We start from the raw sequence: 21,793 nt of genomic DNA on the forward strand, positions 1-21,793 counted from the left end.
GACATCCATTTTGCTTTTAAATGGTTCCATGTGATTAATTTTACTTTCTGCAATGGCACCTCATCAAAAGCCTGCATATAAATGCACTCCATCGACTTCATGTCAATTCTGGCCTTTTCTTACCTCCAGTTCCCTCCCCTATACTTTCAGTCTAAAGAAGGGGTGTGACCTGAAACGTCACCCATCGTTTTTCTCCAGAGATGCTGACTGACCCACTGAGTTACTGTAGTACTTTGTGTCTATCTTCGACTTCATGTCACATGTCACATCTTCAAAGAACTATTATTTGGTCGGATATGTTTTCCTTTCACAAACCATGTTGAATTTGCCTATTTAACATTATTTGTTTTCAACATCCCCTACTACAACGCCTTGTGATAGCATCCAACATTTTCCTTCTGACAGATGTTAGGCCAATTGCTTTAAGTCTCTCTCCCTTTTTGAATAAAAGAGTTACATCTGCTATTTTTCACTCTAACTGAATTATATGAAACTCAAAAACAATGCATCCACTATCTCATAGAATCATAGAGTGATACAGTGTGGAAACAGGCCCTTCGGCCCAACTTGCCCACACCGGCCAACATGTCCCAGCTACACTAGTCCCACCTGCCCGCATTTGGTCCATATCCCTTCAAACCTGTCCTATCCATGTACCTGTCTAACTGTTTCTTAAATCTTGGGATAGTTCCAGCCTCAACAACCTCCCCTGGCAGCTTGTTCCATACACACACCACCCTTTGTGTGAAGGGTGTGTAATGATGTCAATTGTCATTTATTTTAACACCATTGGATAAAGTCCAGCAGGACCTAAAACTATATCACCCTACAGCTCCTTTACTTTGCTTGGCGCTACTGCCTTCAATATTTCAATTTTCCTGATTCTTTTCCCCTTCCGATTACAGATTTTCAACGATTTCTGGGTGGTTATTTGTATCCTCTGTAGTGAAGGCTGATGCAAAAAACATCTTTAATTCATCAACCATCTCCTTGTTTTCAATTATTAATTTCCTAAACTTGGTGAATAACTATCAAAACTCCTGCCATCTGCTTTGATATTTCAGCCAAGCTTTATCACGTAATCCAATCTTTCCTTCTTTTTTAATCTATTAGTCATGTTTAGCTGTTTCTGTTATTTTTCTGGTCTATCTTCTAACCTGCTCCCAGGATTTGCACAATTATGTTTTTTTTCTTATGTCCACGTTATCTTTATCTTATCCAGTACAATGGAAGGCTCACCCCTTGTAAAATATTATTTCTTGCTGGATGCATTCATTCTCTGTTTTCTAAAAAAAAATACCCTTAAAAGTCTGCCTCTCATCTTGACTGACTGATCCCTTAAACTAATCTGCCAGTTCATTTTAGCGAGCTCCACTTACATTCCTTCATGGCCACCCTTATATGAATTAAATCATTTTATGATGCTGCTATCGAGGGTACCTTCACAATGAGGTTGTTAATCCTATCACTGTGCACGATACTAGAGGATTTTATATCGAAGTCACGTGAGTGACTACGTGAAGAGCCCACCAGCCCGCATGCGCGTCTATACGTCTAACGCATGGCGCACGGACAGGCTGGGAGGAGCGTCGGCTCCTCCAGCGGTAAGTTTAAAAAGCCTCACAGGTAAGTGTAAACTTGCTCTGAGGTATTTTGGTGTATGGTATTTTTCAACAGGGGTCTCTAGGTGTAATTATGGAGAAACCTAGGACCAAACCTAGACGGGCCGTGGTAAAACCGGCTGCAGAAGACCACGGGAGTGCGGGAAGCCGGTGGCCGTCTAGTTCATCCTCAGAGTCGCTGGCAGTTTGCTCAGCCACCTCGGAATTAGTTCCTGCAAGAAGCAGCTTGGCAAGTCCTCTCAGATGATTCAGGCCAGGAGGATACTGCTCCCACATCAATGACTGATGTGTTAGGCCGTTTCTCACAAATGGAGCATCTTATGGAGAGGATGCTGGCACACAATATGCTCCGTGCTACGGAGGCATATTCAGGCAGTTCTATGCTAACGCCTGCTACAGCTCCTGGTACAGGGCTGCTTATTTCCTCCCACTCGGATGAGGGGAGTTTCCGAGATCGGCATACGGCTGACTCCGAATATGGATGTGTGCTGGAGGCTCATGCTATAATGCATGATATGCGTGAGTCACATATACAAGAGTTGCCTGCTCTTGCCTCCAAACTTCTAGGGGAGTTGGCCTCAAGCATCAGCTACCTTCCCACCAACTAAAGGAGGAAACTATAGTGGAAACGACTGCAAAATACCCCACTCCAGAAAATTGTGCAACTTTAAATGTGCCCTTAGTCAACGCTTCTATTTGGGGTTATATTTGGCCCAACATCAAAGCCAAAGAAATGAAGCTTCAATGCATCCTGAGGTTATTGTCTGCAGGCATCACACCTTTTGTCAGGTCGATCGATGGTGGTCCATTATGTGATGTTCAGCAAGATGTTATGGCACTGATGTGCAACGCCCATTTTGAAATAAACTGTTTCCGGAAAGACGCCATCAGGCCAGTACTGAGCCCAAAGTTCACACATCTGTGCAGGGCCAGTAATATTCAGCCTCCAAATATCCTTTTCGAGATTTGGAGGCTGAATATTACTGGCCCTGCACAGATGAGAAAACTGGTCAAGGACTTGCACGAGGAATCTAAAGCAGCAGGCATGATTAAAGCATTTCCTATGAGCAAGTCTCCGCTCTTCCGGCGTCAGCACCCCTATGCCTCTACTAGCAAGAAGCGGTTTTCTGAAGGCTGTGGGAACTCCAGATTTGTCCTACCCGGTCACAGGTGTTTTTTAGGCCTAGGCCCGTCCCGCCCATCATGGAAGATGCGGCAGCCTCACATCCCAGCAGCTCAACCTCTCAGAGCGAGGGTGAAAAAACAAAACCAGAATTAGGGTCTGCTGGGCCTGCTATCAAACCACCTGTAACCTTTGAGGTAGGTGGGTCTGGTTCCATCAGTCACACGGGGTGTGAGGAGCAATTACAAGTTGGTGGTAGGTTAAGTTTGTTTTTGCATGAATATAAGATAACCTCAGATCCATTTATATTGCACAGTATAAAGGGTTTCAAAATTGAGTTTTTGCCTAACTTATTTCCACCCACACAAGATACGCCAAGTCGGTCGTATACTTGCGGCAAACAAGAGACTTTGGATATGCAAGCGGAAATACACGCATTGTACAAAAAAGGAGTAATTGAAAAAGATCAATACATCTCTAATATATTCTCCAGGGAATATATTATCATCCTGTATCATCCTGGATTTGGCAAAATTCAACTCACATGTGCTGTATAGACATTTCAAAATGGAGAATTTCTTTACTGTTAAGCAACTGATTTCTGAGGGCTGCTTTATGGCATGCATCGATCTCAAGGATGCATATTATTTGGTTCCGATTCACAAGGATCACCGGAGATATCTGAAGTTTAGCTGGATGGGGCAGCTGTGGCAATTTAAAGTGTTACCTAATGGTTTAAGATCAGCTCCTCGGTTATTTACCAAACTGCTTTGGCCAGTGCTCGGCCTGCTCAGAGCTAAAAAGCATATTGTTATGGGCTATATAGAAGATATTCTGATCATCGGGAGAACACTACATTTGGCAAAACTAGCTGTTTCGGCTACAAAGCTCATTTTTGAGTAATTGGGGTTTATCATCCATCCAGGTTTATTTAGGGTTTACTATTAACTCAGTGGAAATGTCTGTGACCCTGCCCGGGGGGGAAAGACTAGATTTGATGGAAGCCTGTAATAACCTTCTGATTGCAGAAGAGCCATCTATTCGCCAGGTGGCTAGAGTAATTGGCAAAATAGTGGCTGTCTTTCCAGACACTCGATTTGGGCCTTAGCATTATCGAAATCTGAAGCATGCAAAGGATCAGGCACTTAAATTCCACTTAGGTCATTTCGACAGACTTATGCAGTTGTCGTCTAACTCTAAAGCGGAGTTACAATGGTGGACGACCAATATTCAACATTGCTCCGGCGGCATTTTGTCTAGTAAACCTTTAATTACACTGCAGAGTGATGCAAATGCACTGGGATGGGGAGCTACTAACACCATCTCTAGTTGCGGCGGCAGATGGAACATGCACGAGTTACCATTTATCTGTTAATATGGTATCAATTATCTGGAAATGCTGGGGGCATTCTATGGTTTAAAGGCTTACTGTGGGAAGCTACATGATGTGCATGTTAGACTTCAAATCGATAACACGACGGCAGTGGCATATATTAATCACATGGGTGGAAACAAATCAGTATCCTGTGATACTTTAGCTAATCTCATTTGGAATTGGTGTATAGACAGGAGGATTTGGATCTCAGCTGCTTACTTGCCGGGTAGATTTAACATCTCGTAGATCTCGTAAATTTAATGATCACATGGAGTGGATATTAGATCACAAAGTGTTTAATGACATTATTGCTCATTATGGAACACCTGATATTGATTTGTTTGCTTCCAGGCTTAATCACCAATTACCAAGATATGTAGTATGGGAGCCAGACCCAGGGGCGGAGGCTATAGATGCATTCTCTTTAGACTGGGGGGGGGGGGGGCCTTCCCTCCATTTTGCCTCATTGGTTGATGCTTGCAAAAAATCATGCAAGACTCCGCTTCGGGTATTATAGTAGTGCCTAACTGGCCTACACAACCATGGTTTCCTTTACTGTTAGGAATGCTAACGGAACCACCTATGGTCATGGAAGTTCCGCTGGACCACATCCTAGCGCCAGCGGGATGGGCGAATGAGCGAACCTTTCAAACGTTTTATAATCAGCCTATTACCAGGCCTGGTTTGTTTGCTAGTAAAATTTTAAGTTCTGTTAATTAATCTATTGTTTATCCCTGATGTAAGGGACCATTATTATTATTTCCATTAAAAGCATGGACGTGTTTAAGTCAATATCATGTTTTAATGCAGTATGTTTCTTCAGCCATGTCTGATCAACTGGAGCAGTATGTTTGCATGGACTCTGGTTCACTGCATGAAACCACAGTGCTTTGAAGTCTACACGTAGTCACTCACGTGACTTTGATATAAAATAGAAAGATTAAACGAGAACTTACCATTTGAAGTTTGATCTTTATTTTATGAGGTTGAAGTGAGGGATTACGTGCCCTCCGCTCCCAACCCTATTCTCATAAAAATTAATCGGTAGTTCTTGCTCGTTAATCTTCCTATAACTTAGGTCAGCAACTATTCTGTGGTTTCCCATACTACATATCTTGGTAATTGGTGATTAAGCCTGGAAGCAAACAAATCAATATCAGGTGTTCCATAATGAGCAATAATGACCTATAACTTAGGTCAGCAACTATTCTGTGGTTTCATATAGCTGCTTTAAAGTTTGACGCGCATGCGGGCTGGCAGGCTCTTCACGTAATCCCTCCCTCAGCATTGAGGGACTGGAGGATGGAAGATGAGAGGGCAAAGAAGCAGGGTGACTGGGAGTGTTGGGAGACAGTGGAATAAATGGAGGCGCATTGCAATTCAACACAAATCTGTGCAATATTGTTCTATTTTTGTGTAAATAATTCTCATAGAAGTTGTAAAATTAGGGATAACCCTCAGAAAATGCTGGAAACAGCACGCAAACACCATTGATCAAAGAGAAGCCGAATTCAGTTCTTCAGTCTGAAGAAGGGTCTCGACCCGAAACGTCACCCATTCCTTCTCTCCAGAGATGCTGCCTGTCCAGCTGAGTTACTCCAGCTTTTAGTGTCTATCTTTAGCAGAATTAACATTTTGACTCTTTGCTGGAACTGACCTGGAACATTACCTCTGTTTCTCCTTCCACAGATGCTGCCTGACCTGCTGACTATCTCCAGCATTTATCTATTTTTATTTCAGATTTCCACTAATCCAAAAGTATTTTTCTGATTTTCATTTGCAAAATTAGGTTGGGTATTGCCCCTTTAAACCTCCTAAGAAGCTAGTGAAATTTTACTCAGCCATGAAATTTTACTCAGCCATTCTCGATTTGTTTTGACGATAATTATTGCAGTGTACTTCTTTAATATTCAGGAGCCTCCTCCCCGTGACTCCCAAGACTCCACCAGGCTCACGGGATAGATCAAGTTGCCTGTTTGTATGTTCAGTCTGAAGAAGGGTCTCAATCCAAAACGTCACCCATTCCTTCTCTCCAGAGATGCTGCCTGTCCCGCTGAGTTACTCCAGCATTTTATCTGTAACAGGGGTTGATTTCCCTCCTGCAGCTTTGGGAGTGTGATACAGCTGGTCAACAATACAGCACGTTTTAATTACCCCAGAAATGTGGAGAACTCAAAACTGCAGCATTTGCCAAAAGCTAATGTCTCTGGAAACAGATGGGTTGATAAAAATAGAGCCTATTTTGATGTTTAACTCGAGCACACATTGCTTTTGTAGTCAACTTTGATCACTTAATGATTAGTGACGCTCCTGTGCCTTTTGATAAAGTTGTGACTGAAATCATCGGTCCCCTTGCCTGGCCGCCAGATCCCCATATGAAGCACTCATTTGTGTCATCTGTCAGAGGGTTTATGCAAGGGGTGGATCAAAGGGGAGAGCATGTCGCTCAGATGTGGAAGCATCGCTGAGATGCTGCAGGGAGCTTGCACTATGGGACCACAGCATCTGAGGCAGCAGGACAGCTGCAGCAGTGACGACAGCTCCGCTCTATGTTAACTATGCTGTACTTTCAGCTCGTCATAATGGCTGGGACCGTACTGCTCGCCTATTACTTTGAGTGCACGGACACCTTCGAGGTGCACGTCCAGGGGTTCTTCTGCCAGGATGCTGACTTATTGAAGCCCTACCCGGGACCAGAAGAAGACAGCTTCATCCCCCCAATCGTCCTGTACTGTGTGCTGGCAGCAGCTCCTACCATTATTGTAAGTAAGACAAACTATACTGCACGGTGTTCTATAATTCCTGTCAAAACTCTCCCCACTTCTCAGTTTCTCTCCCGCCCTCAAATATCTCCTCCTACAGAACCATACCATTCATTCATCTTTGCTCACCCCTCTTTCTCATTCCTCTCTCACTCTCTTGAGTTTATTCATAAGGTTGTTATATATTTTGGAAATTATTTCAGTTCAGAACACAGTACATAATCTGGATGTATCAACATACTAATTTTTTTTTACATTTCCTGGAGAATTTCATAGATTGTAAGTAATCATGGTAATGCATTGAGCTGTTTGCTGAAATTCACTTAAAAATGAAAAATCATGCTACCCTCCTTGTGAAGCTGTTTGTGTGTGCAGCCGATTCTTTGTTTGCATGTCAGAGTTTTTACATCAGCCTCTGATAAGTGAACTATTACTGTCATACTGGAACAAAACGTTGAGGGTTTCATTTAAAGCCTGAAGTAACAATCCATTCACTGTTTCTGTCATTGCCACATATTCTCACACCCATTCACCCGTTACTATCTGTGAACAGTAGTAGTTGATGCCATTGAGAGAGAGAAGTGAATTCACTTAAAGATCTTGCAATCCAGAAATTCATCACATTTTAATTTGAGTGAGCAGCAACTTTAATAATTGATTTTGTACTTTACTCTCATTTACTTTTCTACAATTTTAATTGTCTTCTCAATTGTCATCTACCTGTTAATCCAATCAATCACAATAATAAAGAATCCAGCTAAGTATTGTAACGCTGTAATATCAGTCGTCTCTTGCCCATGCAAGACTTTCATTCGCTTCTCTTCACAATGGATCAATTAATGCTGAACTAATTAGTATCTGATGAAATGGTGCAGAAATTGTTTTCAATTCCAGAACAATTACATCTTCCAGAAGATTTATTCCTTTAATTTTTAGTAATATTTTCAAAGAATTCAGCGTAGAAACTGTATAGCTTAACTCCTGTTAAGTCACACAAATGCTATTTGCAAATCAGGCAGAAACACACATACCCCAGAGTAGATTATGCTCGCCATCATTTCTGGATGAAATAGCACCCGTCTTGAAATTGAACCAGATATTTCCATGCATGTCGCACATCAGGAATATTGGTATTACTCCCAGTACAACACCCTTTTTCGGCTCTGACCAACACAAACTGGATCTTCAGGCTGCAATCTGCGGCTATTGTAGATCAGGTTCAGTAGAACTGGAAGCACCTCTCATTGTGTTGGTGCTCTTAATATTATTTAATAATAATAATAATACATTTTATTTAAGGGGCGCCTTTCAGACATCTCAAGGACACCTTACATAGTAATCGGAATAAAAACATATAATCGGAATAGAACAAGTAAAAAAGACATCACAGACACAAATTAAAAACAGAATTCAATCCAAAAACAGAAAATCAAAAACACAGTGTGAAGAGAGAGCAGCGGCAGCCAAAGCGCGCCAGCGTCCACTCTCTCTTCACGGCAGCCATCTTGGACACAGACCTACAGGACTACAATTAGACAAAAAAATCATCCCCCCACAGTGGGTAGCACTGTGGAGGAAGGCACAATGTCCAGTCCCCACCCCATGTTCACCCCAAAGTCAGGCCTATTGAGGCCACCGCAATTGCCTCTACGGAGGCCCGATGTCCCTGGCCGTTCTCACCAGGTGGTCTTGCCCCGGCGTCGGGAGAGTCCTTTCGGCGGCTGGGCCACCTGGAACGGCCGCTTCCTGGTTGGAGCCCGCGGCTGCCGAAGCCGACAAGGCCGCGCCGGTTTGGAGCTCCCTGGCTCCCGATGATAAAGTCGGCGCCGCCTCTCCGCACCGCCGCCTCTCCGCTCCGCAGACCCGCAGCCCGGAGATGTTGCTCTTGGCGGTCCAGCTCGCCAGAGCTCCAGCGCGTCGCACCAGCGCGGCGACCCAGGCAAGGCGTCGCCCGCTCCACTCCGCTCCGCTCCAGCACTCCAGCGCTGTGCCGCCGCCGAGGCCGAGGTGCTGGGCGGTCCCCGCCAAGAAACGGCGCTCCAAGCCCGCAGGTAGGCCACGAGGACGGGTCGACGGGCAGCCCGGAGAAAAGGCTGCCACACCGACCAGGTAGGGACCTAGAAATAAAGTTACACCTACCCCCCCACATTAAAAGACCATATCCCCTACAAACAAACAAAAAAATTTAACCTGATGCTATGCTGGTGCTGGTCCACAGAACTAACTGGGAGTGTTGCCTCTGATATTTGGCTGTCGAGATGCTCATTCAGTAGCTGCCTCAGTGGTGAGATATCCGGCAGCACTTCCACTGCAGGAGGCATTGCTATTACGATGACTGGCAACTCAGGGTGGGTCGGGAAACTTGAGGCAGGAGGTAAAGATGTGCCCATCTGCACAGAGCCTGCTCTGACTGCTGCAGGGTGCCCTCTTTGTGCCTAATAAGTAGGTGTAGAGACTCCATTCATTGTGTCTGACACATCCCATCGCACTTGGACCTCCGTCTCTGATGAACAATGTGTTTGCTGGCTCATGTTTTCCAAGGTTGGCATCACTGATACATGCAGGAGATTCTTTGACCATGCTGTCACACTTCAAGATAACATTGGCTCTAAACTTCTTTACCGCAGTCAGCTGCAGCTTGTCTCCATCATACTATACAATTTGCTGCTCTGCATTGCTTCAGAGATGCCAGCCGGACACACTATTCCCAGAGAAATAATTTCATCCATTTCAGTTTTATTGACAACCAGGTAACGTCTAGAGCACTGTGATCTGTCAGCGATCTTGGCTTCTTGTGAGTACAGGCAGCCATTGTCTGCACTCACATGCCCATATGGAGCCAATCTTAAAAATACCAACATTTTCCTCAACAAGGAAAGGTTTCCACTTCTTCATCTGTAGTTATGTATCTCCAGAGGTTTCCTCATTGGAAATGCCTTGTTTGCAGAAATGACGCATAATGCCTTCATTATCAGGGAGACCAAGCTGCCGAAAATGTTTGGGGGCCAAACATGTCCAAAGGGGTCCATGCTGTATGTCCTTAGATCCTCACAAGAGGTTTCTCTCCAACCATGATAGCTGAGCATAGATAAAGCGAGAGCCATGCAAGTACTGGAGCCGCAGTGAACTATGTATGTTTTTCCTGGAACACTCACATGCCCACACCTCCCCAGGGACATCCCGCAGTACACACCAGTTGTGGCAGGTTCTCCACCATGGTGTCTGCTGTAAGCCCAGCCACTGCCGGAGGTAGAGCAGCAAGGACTCACGGAGCCGAATGACAAGAAGCACAACGTTACAAGTTCCATGAGCAAGAGGATTAGAAGCAGAAGGAAGGATACCAGGAAAAGTCCCAGCTGACCATCGACTACCTCGTCTCCTGGCAGAGCAGAGAATCGTTGGCTGCATTGGCATAAAGGTCTCATGATGATAGATCACGATAAATGCTTCTTATCATTGAGCTGCACATCCACTGTTCCCAGTGCAAACCAAGCGACCGTACCCACAATGCCATGCTTACCAATGGTTCACATAATTAGATAGGGGAGCCCAGAGGACATGTAGAAATGCCACACATCCCCCTTTGCAGGTCAGCCGGCACGGATTATAAAATGTCGATGAGTGAATCTCTGATCCAATTCCTGGACAGAGGAGAAGTACTTGCATCTGAAAAGATGCAGCTAATTTTTTAATCAAATTATTGGTTTGGATCAAGCAGTGAAAGATGTGTTGTTCCCCGTGTCCTGGCCAATAGTTCGCCCTTATCCAACATCATAAATATCCGATGACCTGACCATTTGTGTGAACTTATTATGCATTGATTGACAGCCATATGGCAGTAATTACTACTCGCAGGTGCAAAAGGCTTTGAAAATATCCTTAGTTTGTGAAGTATGCTACATAAATCCAAGACAATTTGTCTTGTTAATAAATATATAATCCTCTTATCATGATGCAGCTCAATGCTCTGGCCTAAATATTCTCTCACATTCAAACATGTGAATTAGTAACAAGAACAGGCCACTCACCTCTTCAGAAAGATCTGTTCCTGAACTGTGACTCTGCATTCCTGTTTACTCCTCTTAACTTTTCACATCCTTTGTTATCAAGAAGCTTTCAAGCTCTCACATGAAAGAGTTTCGAAAGTTCAACGTAAGGGAGGGTATTTGATATATAACACTACTTTATTTCCCCTCAGGGCACCCAAAGGGCTTTATAGCCATTGGAATATTTTTGGAATGCAGGATGTTCTCTCTGTGACCATGCAGGCTTCCTCAGGTGCTCCGGATTCCTTTCATATCCCAGAAACATATGGTTTTGTAGGTTAATTGGCCTCTGTAAATTTCCCCAAATGAGCAGGGAGGTGATGAGAAAGAGAGGTAACGCAGAATACTGTGATTGATGCTTGTAGTGAGTTCAGTGTGCCAAAGCGCCTGTTTCCATGCTGTATCTCTAAACAAAACTCTCTAAACTAAACATGGCAAGTTTGCACGCAGCAAGCTCCCACAGGCAGCAGGATAATAATAAGTACTGAGAATGAGTGAAGTATAAATATTTATCTCTCACACTGGGAAAACTCAATGTCTCTGAAATATGCCATGGATGTCTGAGTGAAGGGACAAAGCCACATTGTCAGTAAAACGCAGGGTAGATCTCCCTCAGTACTGCACTGAAGCAGTTGACTTTTATACTCAAGTTCAGACAGAGGGATGGAAACGCACACCTATCCGACTAAGAATCAAGAGTGTTACGTAGTGAGCCACTGATCCACCGATCTGAAGGCGATAAAACTTGACTGCACCTTTTTAGTTGCAAGTGCCGATCCCTTATCATCTTCAGTTGCTGTCAAGTCCTGTTGCAACAGTTCTGTGACTGACCTAGATTAGCTTTTGTTGCAAAGTCTCCTATGATCTCTGCTCTTTGTGTACCCTGGGGGGAAAGGAACAAGCTCGATGATTAGCATTTTTATCAAATAGACTTTGCATCACTTCATGTATAATTTTGCATAATATATTATTTTGATTCCTATCCAAAGACGTGGCATATGTGTTTATATCTGATTAAGACTCCAGAGCATATTATTACAGGAGGACAACATTCAACGTGCATACATCCAGCATTGCCTGAGTATTCAAGGCATCTGTGCTGTTTTGTATTCTGTATATCACCTCTTCTTTCTAAGAAAGCCCTTCCAGATTGAGTTTCACTGTTTGTATCCCTTCATTATCACCTCATCCACAACCAACAATGGACCATTGTGGGCTCCAGTGTTCCTTGGTCATCAGTGCCGGCTCTGACTTGTTCATATCTTGTCTCCCTCTCCTGTAACTCAGTCTGAAGAAGGGTCTCGACCTGAAATGTCACCTATTCCTTTTCTCCATAGATGCTGCCTGACCGGCTGAGTTACTCTGACATTTTGTGTCTACGTTCCGGATCGAGGATGTCATGTTTCCACTAAAGTGTTATGGGTTCTGAGGGGGCTGATGAGCACAATGGGAACAGCAGTCTCTGGCAGGAGGTGTTTGATTAGGCGGATGGGAGGGTTCATTGTGAGGCCATGCACTCTTTCCCATCTACATGCATGAACCCAGGGTTCTCAATGGTTCCAAAAAGCATTTTTTCCATTGTGAACAATACTATGGTTCCCAGGAGTTGGTGAGAATATCACACTTCATCAAGGACGCTTTGAGAACATTTCAGAATCATTTCCTCTTCCCATTTGGTTGTTTCTTGGTATGATGGAACTCCGAGCAGGGTTTCTGTGTTGGAAGTCTGGTGTCAGGCTCAGGAATGATGTGGCCTGCTCATCAGAGCTGCCTGAACAGAATTGGACCCTCAATGCTGGTGGATGTTGGTCTGGACAAGATGCTGGCCTCAGTTCATTTATCCTGCCAGTTGTTTTGGAGATAGCGTTCATGGCATCTGTTCAGTGAAGTGCCTGTGGTGGCAATCAATGAGAGAATGAAGATTACTATTGCCTGAGAGGCCATGGATTTTTTGCCAGGTTTGAGGTTTTGATCTTCAAACACACTTATCCTCAGCTGGCCAAAGGCTATATTGCTGAAGGCAATTGTGAATTCCATTAGCAATGTCTGCCTTTGCTGTGAGGTGGCTCCCAGGATATAGCATGGTCATATTTTTCTAGTGCCTTGTTGTGGACCTATACTATTGGAAGGCAGTGCTGGAAACTGGGAGTCAATTGACAGAAGGTCTTAGTTTTGTCTGTGTTCTGCACGCAATGACAGTGGACAGAGTGCTGGATAGGTGATGTTTTGAGTTGGGACCCTTCTTCTGAAGAAGTCTGAAGAAGGCTCCTGACCCGAAACATCACTTATTCCTTTTCTCCAGAGATGCTGACTAACCTGCTGAGTTACTAGAGCACTATGTGTTCTTTTGAGTAAACCCGCATCTGCAGTTCCTTGTCTCCTTCCGAAATACAGGTGTCATAATTTAGTTTAGTTTAGAGATACAGTGCCCTTCGGCCCACAGAGTCTGCGCCGACCAGCGATCCCTGTACACCAATACTATTCTACACACTAGGGACAATTTACAATTTTTACCAAAGCGAATTAACCTAAAAATCTCTACATCTTTTGAGTATGGGAGGAAACCGGAGCACCCAGAGGAAACCCACACAGTCGCATAAAAACATACAAACTCCATACAGACAGTATCCGTAGTTAGGATCGAACCCAGGTCTCTGGCGCAGAAACTTTACCGTTGTGCCACCGTGCACAACGGTAAACGTTGACTGGTTTTTCTCTCACCCTAGGTGTTAGCTTTACTTCAGAGGGAAGTTTCTTGAGGTGAGCTGTGGGACTGCATCAAAGGTTGAGACCTGTAAGAGTAAACAAACAGCCATGCTTGATATCAGTCCGCATGGTGATTAGGGCAGCCACAAAGTGGACTGAAATTGTCACCTTTCACTAAATCCAACAGCATCCCTATTGTCAGCACTGGTTGTTCTACAATCGCTTTTGTGTGAGACAAGTGGTTAATGATCATCCTGACATAATCATGGAAGGAACAATATAAACACAGTTTTATTTTGGTAAGCATGACTGCTTATTTTTAATATGGTTTCTTATAGTTCATATTAACTGATTATTTAGAATTGAGACTTTAGTGATATAGCGCATTAACACGCCCTTCGGCCCACCGAGTCTGCTCCACCCCAACGATCAGTCCATACATTAGCACTATCCTACACACTGGGGACAATTTACAATTTTACTGAATCCAATTAACCTACAAACCTCTTTGGAGTGTGAGAGGAAACCGGAGCACCCGGAGGAAATCGATACTTTTTTTACTCCTGGGTTTAGTCGTAGTAGGTCGTAGTAGTTCGGCATGTTAGTCATAGGTAATCGAGGGTAGTCGAAGGTATTCCTAGATAGTCTTCATCATAGTCAAAGGGAGGTCGAAGGAGATCGAAGGAGGTCGTCTTCACTCTACTTTATTCGGTGTCCAATTTTCCCGAAGTTAGTCGTAGCTAGTCGAAGCTGGTCTTCAACATAATCGAAGGAGGACGAAGGAGGTCTTCTACATAGTTGAAGGAGGTCTTCAACATGTCATTTTTTCAAATTCTTCTGAACTCGCCAATTAGGTCGCCCAAGTGGGACAGCCCCTTAACGGGCTGGCAGTCAGTAACTAATACTATGCCATATGAACCAGTGCTGGAATCTTAACAACTTACAAGCTTTATTTAGGAAATGTAATGTGGGGAAATGTGGGGTTTTCCATTTTGGTACGAATATTAGAATATTATTTAAATAGAGAGACTATAAAACATAGCAAAGGAATCTGAAATTCAGAGTGTATGAAGCACTAAAAATTAGCATGCAGGTGCTGCTTGTCATTTGGTAGTTAAATGGAATGGTAACCTAAGCAGATAGGATAATAGCAAATTGATTTTAATTCAGATCAGTATGCGATGCCAAACCAGAGCTGGGAAGTCAAACCAAGGTGTGACTTTCACAGTGAATGGTCAGGCCCTCTGTTGTAGAACAAAGGGGCATAGGAGTACAAGTACATAGTTCCCTGAAAGTGGTATCACAGGAGGACAGGATAGCGAAGAAGGCATTTGGTGTGCAGTAATCTCAACTTGGGTATGGAAAGTAAAATGTTATATTACACTTTAGACTTTAGAGATACAGCGCAGAAACAGGCCCTTTGTCCCTTAGAGTCCTCACTGACCAGCAATATCCTACACACTAGGGAAATGTTGCAATTTACCAAAGGCAATTAACCTATAAACCTGTAGGTTTTTGGAGTGTGGGAGAAAACCGGGGCACCCGGAGAAAACCAACATGGTCAAGGGGAGAACGTAAAAACCTCATACAGACAGCACCCATAGTCAGGATCGAACCGGCACCTCTAACAATGTAAAGCAGCAACTTTATCGCTGCACCATTGTGCCGCCTCTGCACTGTGCCACAACAGTTGTATAAAACGTTGGTGATGCCACATTTGGAGTATTGTGTTCAGTTTTAGCAATTTAGCTGTAGGAAAGATGCCATTAAGTTGAAAAGAGCGCAGAGATATACGAGGAACCTGCAGGATTTTTGGGGCTGAGTTATGGGGAGACATTAGACAGGCTGGGACTTTATTCCTGGCCTGTAGAATGAGGAGTGAACTTATAGACGTATATACAACTATGAGGGACACAGATAGAGTAAATGTGTTCAGTCTTTCCCAGGGAAGGGGAATTAAAATCAACATTTAATGTTACAATGGAAAAAAATGATCGGAACCTGGGGGGGTCTACTTTTTCAGTTGGATGGTATGTATATGGAAGAGGTTGCCAGAGACAATATTACCATAACAATATTCAAAAGACATTTGGACAGATACATGGATAGGAAAGGTTGAGAGAATATGGGTCAAGCAGGCCTGCGGGACTAATGTACAGTAGATGGGCATCTTGGTCGGCAAGGATGAGTTGAGCCGAAGGGCCTTTTTCTGTGCTATGTAACTCTGTGACTGAGGTATCAGAATGAATAAGCCTTATCAACCCCCCCCCCCCCCCACTCCTCCACCCCCAGCAAAGTGGCTGATCATGTGCTTCAAGTGCATTTTAACACTGTCCCCCCATTTCTTCAAAAGTTGTTTGGAATATACTTAGAATTAGAATTGACTGCCTCTGGTGTAAATTATTTCAAACATATACGATTCTGTTTTTTTATATGTGTGCGTGTGTGTATATGTATTAACTCTGTATATGTGTATTTGTGAGTATGTGTATGTATATACACTGAACTTTTTTTTTCTCTTTTTAATATATTGTTTACAGTGTACTATATTTACATATTCTGTTGTGCTGCCGCAAGTAAGAATTTCATTGTTCTATCTGGGACATATGACAATAAAACACTCTTGACTCTCTTGTCCTCTGCATTTGTCTGAATGAAGTAGGTGAACTCTTACTTTCAATATGTTCCCTTATTCTTGACCACAGCTTGAGGAGACACTTGCTGCCAGTCCTTTTCAGAATCTAGTGTGACTGAATGAGATCATCAATCAATTTGCTAAATCCCTTGTGCAGTGGCTAATCACATCCCGTGCCTCCTTACCTTGCCAATGTTAACTGTTTAATCTTCTTCACCTTCCCTGCACTGTTAATACATTGCCTTATCCTGTGCATGTTGTTCTGTTGCAGATTTTCATTGGTGAGATTTCAATGTATTTTATAAAATCGACAAGAGAAAATCTGCTCCGCCAGGAGAAGACCATCGTAACTGGAGAATGTTGTTATTTGAGTCCTCTGTTCCGAAGAATAATAAGGTTTATAGGTGAGTCATTGAAATTAACTCTTCTTTAATGTATGGGAAGAACATGAGTTCCATCAACAAACTTCATGGAGTTACCACAGAAACCCAGTTAACTTGGACTTTATATGGAGCAGAGAAGGTTCGATAGAGTACTTAAAATTCCATAGCTTATGAAAGAAAACTCAATTGACAGGACCGTTAACCAGAAGATGGGGATTGACGTGGGTGGAGGGGGAGGATAGAAGGGTTTATAGGTGGGAATTTGGCTTATTTTACTTATGTGCAATGTTCAGATTAGCGATCACCTCATGATGATCAATCATTCCGTAGTACCTTCACCAGTCCATGGCTAACTTAAACTTTGATTCTATCTTCCTGTCTTGGTTAGTGATTATCATTAATTTTGGTCTAGCGTGAATCATAATCGCAGTTTGAAAACTCCAATAGACCACCAGCCTGGAAAACTTGCTGAGTTTGTAGGAGGCAGGGGTTTGAGAGAGGGAGGGGAGGGTCTGGTAGGCCACCAATGTTGTTCATGAATGCTTGCTGTGAATCATTTACTTGCTGTTTCTTGTGAAAACAGCGATCGTGATCCAAACTTTATCCTCATGTACAGAATGCTTTGGGCTGTCTTATTTCATCATGAAAAGATGTTCTGGAAATGCAAGATATTTTTTCTTTCATTTAAATAGACATTGAAACTCAAAGATCCGGGCCTCATTGATATCACGCATACTGATTAAGAGGCCCATGTACATTTGAAGTTATCAGCCAAAGGTGGCATAAACCTACGTGATGGGAATTTGCAACCATAATGTTACATATTTAATGGGATTTTGGCGTATATGTCTGTTGTGGTTGGGATGAGCTGCAGTCACATTTTTGTACCTTGGCCAGAACATTTGGTTTCTGATAAATGGACGTTTAATTGGTTTACAAACTTGCCATCAACGTTTCTTTGATTCATCGTACCTGGAAACCCACACATTTGCACCCAGCCTTTGTGTGAATTCACACGGCCCCCTCACTTGTAATGCCAGTGGACCCCAGCTCTGACTCACAGCCTGTGCTGCTGTCGGCACTTGTCCTCAAACTCAAAACACCTGCAAGCAAATTAAGTAGCTACCAATTAGTTGAGTAAGATGACACAGATTGATTTTTTTGTTATTAATTTATTCATTTTCTGAGGCTTTGATTTCCCTCCAAGATTCCATCATTGGCAGCCTTTGTGTTCCTGTTTATCACCCTAATAGCTTCACCCTCTCCACCCCTCACCCGACTACATCTGTCTCCTTTCTTTGCTTCTATTTTTTTCTCTTATTTCCCCTTTTTCTTCTTCTGCCTTTCTCCATCTATCCTGCGTGTGTTTGGAGTGTGGGAGGAAACCTGGAGCACCCGGAGAAAACTCACACGGTCAAGGGGAGAATGTACAAACTCCATACAAACAGCACCTGTAGTCAGGATCGAACCTGGATCTTTGGCGCTGTACAGCATCAGCTCTACCACTGTTCCGCCCTGAAATCTCTGTAAACGTGTAGCTTAATCTCAAAATGCGGGAAGGAATATTACCTATTCACGAATCCCTGTTTCTTTCTCCCCCACAGGTGTGTTTGCCTTCGGACTGTTTGCCACGGATATATTCGTAAACGCGGGTCAAGTGGTCACAGGGAGCCTGACTCCATTCTTTATAACAGTTTGCAAACCTAATTACACAGGAACTGACTGCCGTTCCCGCTCACGCTTCATAACCAGTGAACGCGTCTGCACTGGCAACCCAGACATCATCGCAAATGCACGGAGGTCCTTTCCATCGAAGGATGCATCTTTGAGCATCTACTGTGCCTTGTACGCCACGGTAAGGCTGTGATTCCTCGCACAGTTGACGGATTCCCATTGTAGGGAGCGGGCTTCACATCTCACACATGTTCCACCCAAACTTCGATCTTGGGAATGTACACTGCTGATCCATATTGGTTTGATCACTTGTTCTCAAGTATCAGAAGTCTTTAATGAAAGCCCAAAATACTGGAAATACCCTGTGATCAGGCAGGATTGGTGGAGAATGATACAGGGTCAATGCTCCAGGTGGTTGATCTTTCATCGGCACTGAGAAAAATAAATAAAATAAGTTTTTTGATGCAGTGAACGATGAAGAAAGACATAAGGAAAATTGTGGAGGTCAGGAATGGTTCATATTCGACCCTATCACAGAAATTCTGCTTTAATTTTCTCTCTGTCCATTCCCCTTACTTACTTTTCACATTTATTTCACTTCTTACTTCTTTCAGTTTTGTGCAAAAAGGTATCAAACTGAAAAATTCTCTCTCCACTGAACATGCCTGACCCGTTGATTATTCCCCTTTTGTCTTGTTTTCTTTAAAGATTTTCAGCATATGGAGTATTTGGTTATAGAAGTATTTCACCTTTGTTTAAATGCCTGTGGGCTAGATCTCAGATAAAAGCACACCCCATCATGAACAATTCATTGGCTTGCTAATTCTCACCTGAACACTGAGAGAAAAAAATCTAGCTGTGGTCATGTTACTGAGTAATACAATGGAGTTTGTGATTGAAGTGCACTTTTGAAGTGAATTGAAGTGAATAAATGTTATTTTGAATTGAATTGAATACATTCTATTAGCCAAGTATGTATACATACAAGGAATTTGCTTTGGTGCTTTGCTCGCAAGTAACAACACGATATACAGTAGACAATTAAAAATAAAACATTATAATCTAAACATGTGAAGAATGAAATAAAATACCAGAGCAAAAGGAGGCTACAGACTTTTGGCTATTGAGTAGAGCTACTGCTCGTGGATAAAAGCTGTTTTTATGTCTGGCTGTGGCTGCTTTGACAAACCGGAGTCGCCTTCCAGAGGGAAGTGCTTCAAAGAAGGTTATAGCCAACAACCTCCTCGGCTGATCGAACGATACGCTGCAGCCTCCGGATGTCATGTTTGGTGGCTGAGTCAAACCAGATCATGATGGAGAAGGCGAGGACAGACTCTTTGATGGCAGTATAAAACTGGACCATCATTGCCTCTGGCAGATTGTGGTTCCTCAGCTGCTGCAGGAAGTACATCCTCTGTTGGGCCTTTTTGACTGTGGAGTCGATGGTGGCCTCCAATTTTAGGTCCCTGGAGATGATGGTTCCAAGGAACTTAAATGACTCCACAGATGTGACTGTGGTGTTGTTGATGGTGAGTGGGGGGAGGGGAGAGGGAGCTCTCCTAAAGTCTACAATCAATTCCACCATCTTAAGAGCATTGAGCTCAAAGTTGTTGCAATGACACGAGGACGCCAGCTGTGCCACTTCCTGTCTGTTAGCAATTTCTTCCCCATCCTGGATCAGTCCAATCAGGGTTGTACCGTCTGCAAACTTGAGAAGCTTGACAGTGGAGTCTGTGGAGGGCCAGTCATTGGTGTAGAGAAAGTAGAGGAGACGGGAGAGTACGCAGTCTTGTGGTTCTCCTATGCTGAGGGTCTGTGGGTCTGCGATGTGCCTTCCCAGCCTCACATGCTGCTTCCTGTCTGTCAGGAAGTTGGTGATCCACTGACAGAGGGGTTCAGGCACAATCAACTGGAAGAGTTTGGAGTGTAGTAGCTCTGACACAATGGTGTTGAATGCAGAGCTAAAATCCACAAACAAAATTCTTGCATAGGTCCCCTGGCAGTCTAGGAGCTGGAGGATGAAGTGCAGGCCTAGGTTGACTGCGTCAACCACTGATCTATTGGCCCTTTATGCAAACTGCAGGGGGTCCAGCAGGGGGTTTGTGATATTTTTCAGGTGGGCCAGCACGTCTTTCAAGGGTCTTCATGATTACAGAGGTCAGTGCGACAGGCCTGTAGTCCTTAAGGCCAGTAATCCTTGACTTTTTGGGTACAGGATCAATAGTGGAGACTTTGCAGCAGGCAGGAACATTACAGGTTTGCAGGGACCGATTGAAAATGTCTGTGTAGACTGATGCCAGTTGTTCGGGTAGAGGGGGAAATGTTGTCCGGTCCTGGAGATTTCTGGCTTTTCTGTCTCCTGAATAGTTTTTCCACCTCCTCAATTTCTATTGTTAGTGATGGAGAAGTGGCCAGACTGATGTTGGGGAGCAAGGAGGGGATGGGTAGTGGATGAGGACCCAGTCTTTGCAGACTGGGGTCAGGCTGTAAGTAGGTGTGAAGTGGTGATTGGGGACGAGTGGTGGAGTGATCATGGAGTCTGGGAAGTCACTCTTTACTCTCATTACCTGAATAGCGGGTTATGTTTGCGCCTCACGTTTGCAGGCTTGGAGGGGGGATGTAAAATCCAGCAAGAATAAAAGAGGTAAATTCCCTTGGAGATTCAAAGGGTTTGCAATTTATAAAAAAAGATTCCAGATTTGGGGAACAGGAGCTAGACAGTACCGTGATGTAGCTGCACCGGTTCAGGTTAGTATAGAAGCATATTCCACTGTCTCTTGATTTCCCCGCTGCCTCTACTTTGTGGTCCGCTCTATGCAGTTGCAGCGCATTGTCCCGGGTCAACTCACACGGAGAGGTCTCGGTGAAGCACAGGGCAGCGGCTCGAGAGAATACCTTGTTTGTTTGGCACAGGATTTGCAGTTCGGCCACTTTGTTGTTGAGAGAACGTAGATTTGCACGGAATATACTCAGGAGCGGTGTGCGTGATCCTCGGCGCCGGAGTCGGGCGGGTGCTCCAGAGCGCTTCCCACGGGTCCTCCTCCGTCTCAAGACCTTGAACGCAGCCACAGCCCCGCCGATGACTATGTACAAATAATCCAGCAAGTGAGAGAAATCCAGAACAATGTTTGGAGGTACCAAATATTTGATGTTAATGAGTACCTCTCTCATGAAAGTGATCTTAGTGGGATATTCACAGACGACATAAACGAACAAACACAGATAAAACAGCAAGGAGCAGTACACCATGGCAGACATCATCGGTGCCACAGGAAGTGAAGTGTTTTTGCCAAAACACTACTGTTATTTATCCCATCATATCACTCAAAATCTTGGCTGGTTATGTATTCTTATTTTGTAACATTCAATGGGAATGCATATGGTTTTGGAAAATCTGAACTGCTGGTAAATCTTTTAGGAAAGAAGTCGGTTGAGGTAGTCTTGAAAGGAGCCTTCAATATGTTTAG

The 21,793-nt window shown here is 43.8% G+C and overlaps 1 protein-coding gene across 9 annotated transcripts in view; it reads left to right on the plus strand.

Moving 5' to 3' along the window:
• Nucleotides 1–21,793, plus strand: part of plppr1 (phospholipid phosphatase related 1) — a 79,427-nt gene that overhangs the window by 40,723 nt on the left and 16,911 nt on the right. For 8 of the 9 annotated variants that reach the window (XM_033018199.1, XM_033018203.1, XM_033018200.1 and 5 more), the window contains exons 3-5: nucleotides 6,694–6,882; nucleotides 16,541–16,673; nucleotides 18,257–18,507. In XM_033018199.1, the coding sequence (XP_032874090.1) occupies nucleotides 6,694–6,882; nucleotides 16,541–16,673; nucleotides 18,257–18,507 (573 nt within the window). The remainder of the gene's footprint in view (nucleotides 1–6,693; nucleotides 6,883–16,540; nucleotides 16,674–18,256; nucleotides 18,508–21,793) is intronic. The other variant, XM_033018208.1, reaches the window with a different exon arrangement.

This window comes from Amblyraja radiata, chromosome 3 (assembly GCF_010909765.2).
Source record: "Amblyraja radiata isolate CabotCenter1 chromosome 3, sAmbRad1.1.pri, whole genome shotgun sequence".
Taxonomy (NCBI): Eukaryota; Metazoa; Chordata; class Chondrichthyes; order Rajiformes; family Rajidae; genus Amblyraja; species Amblyraja radiata.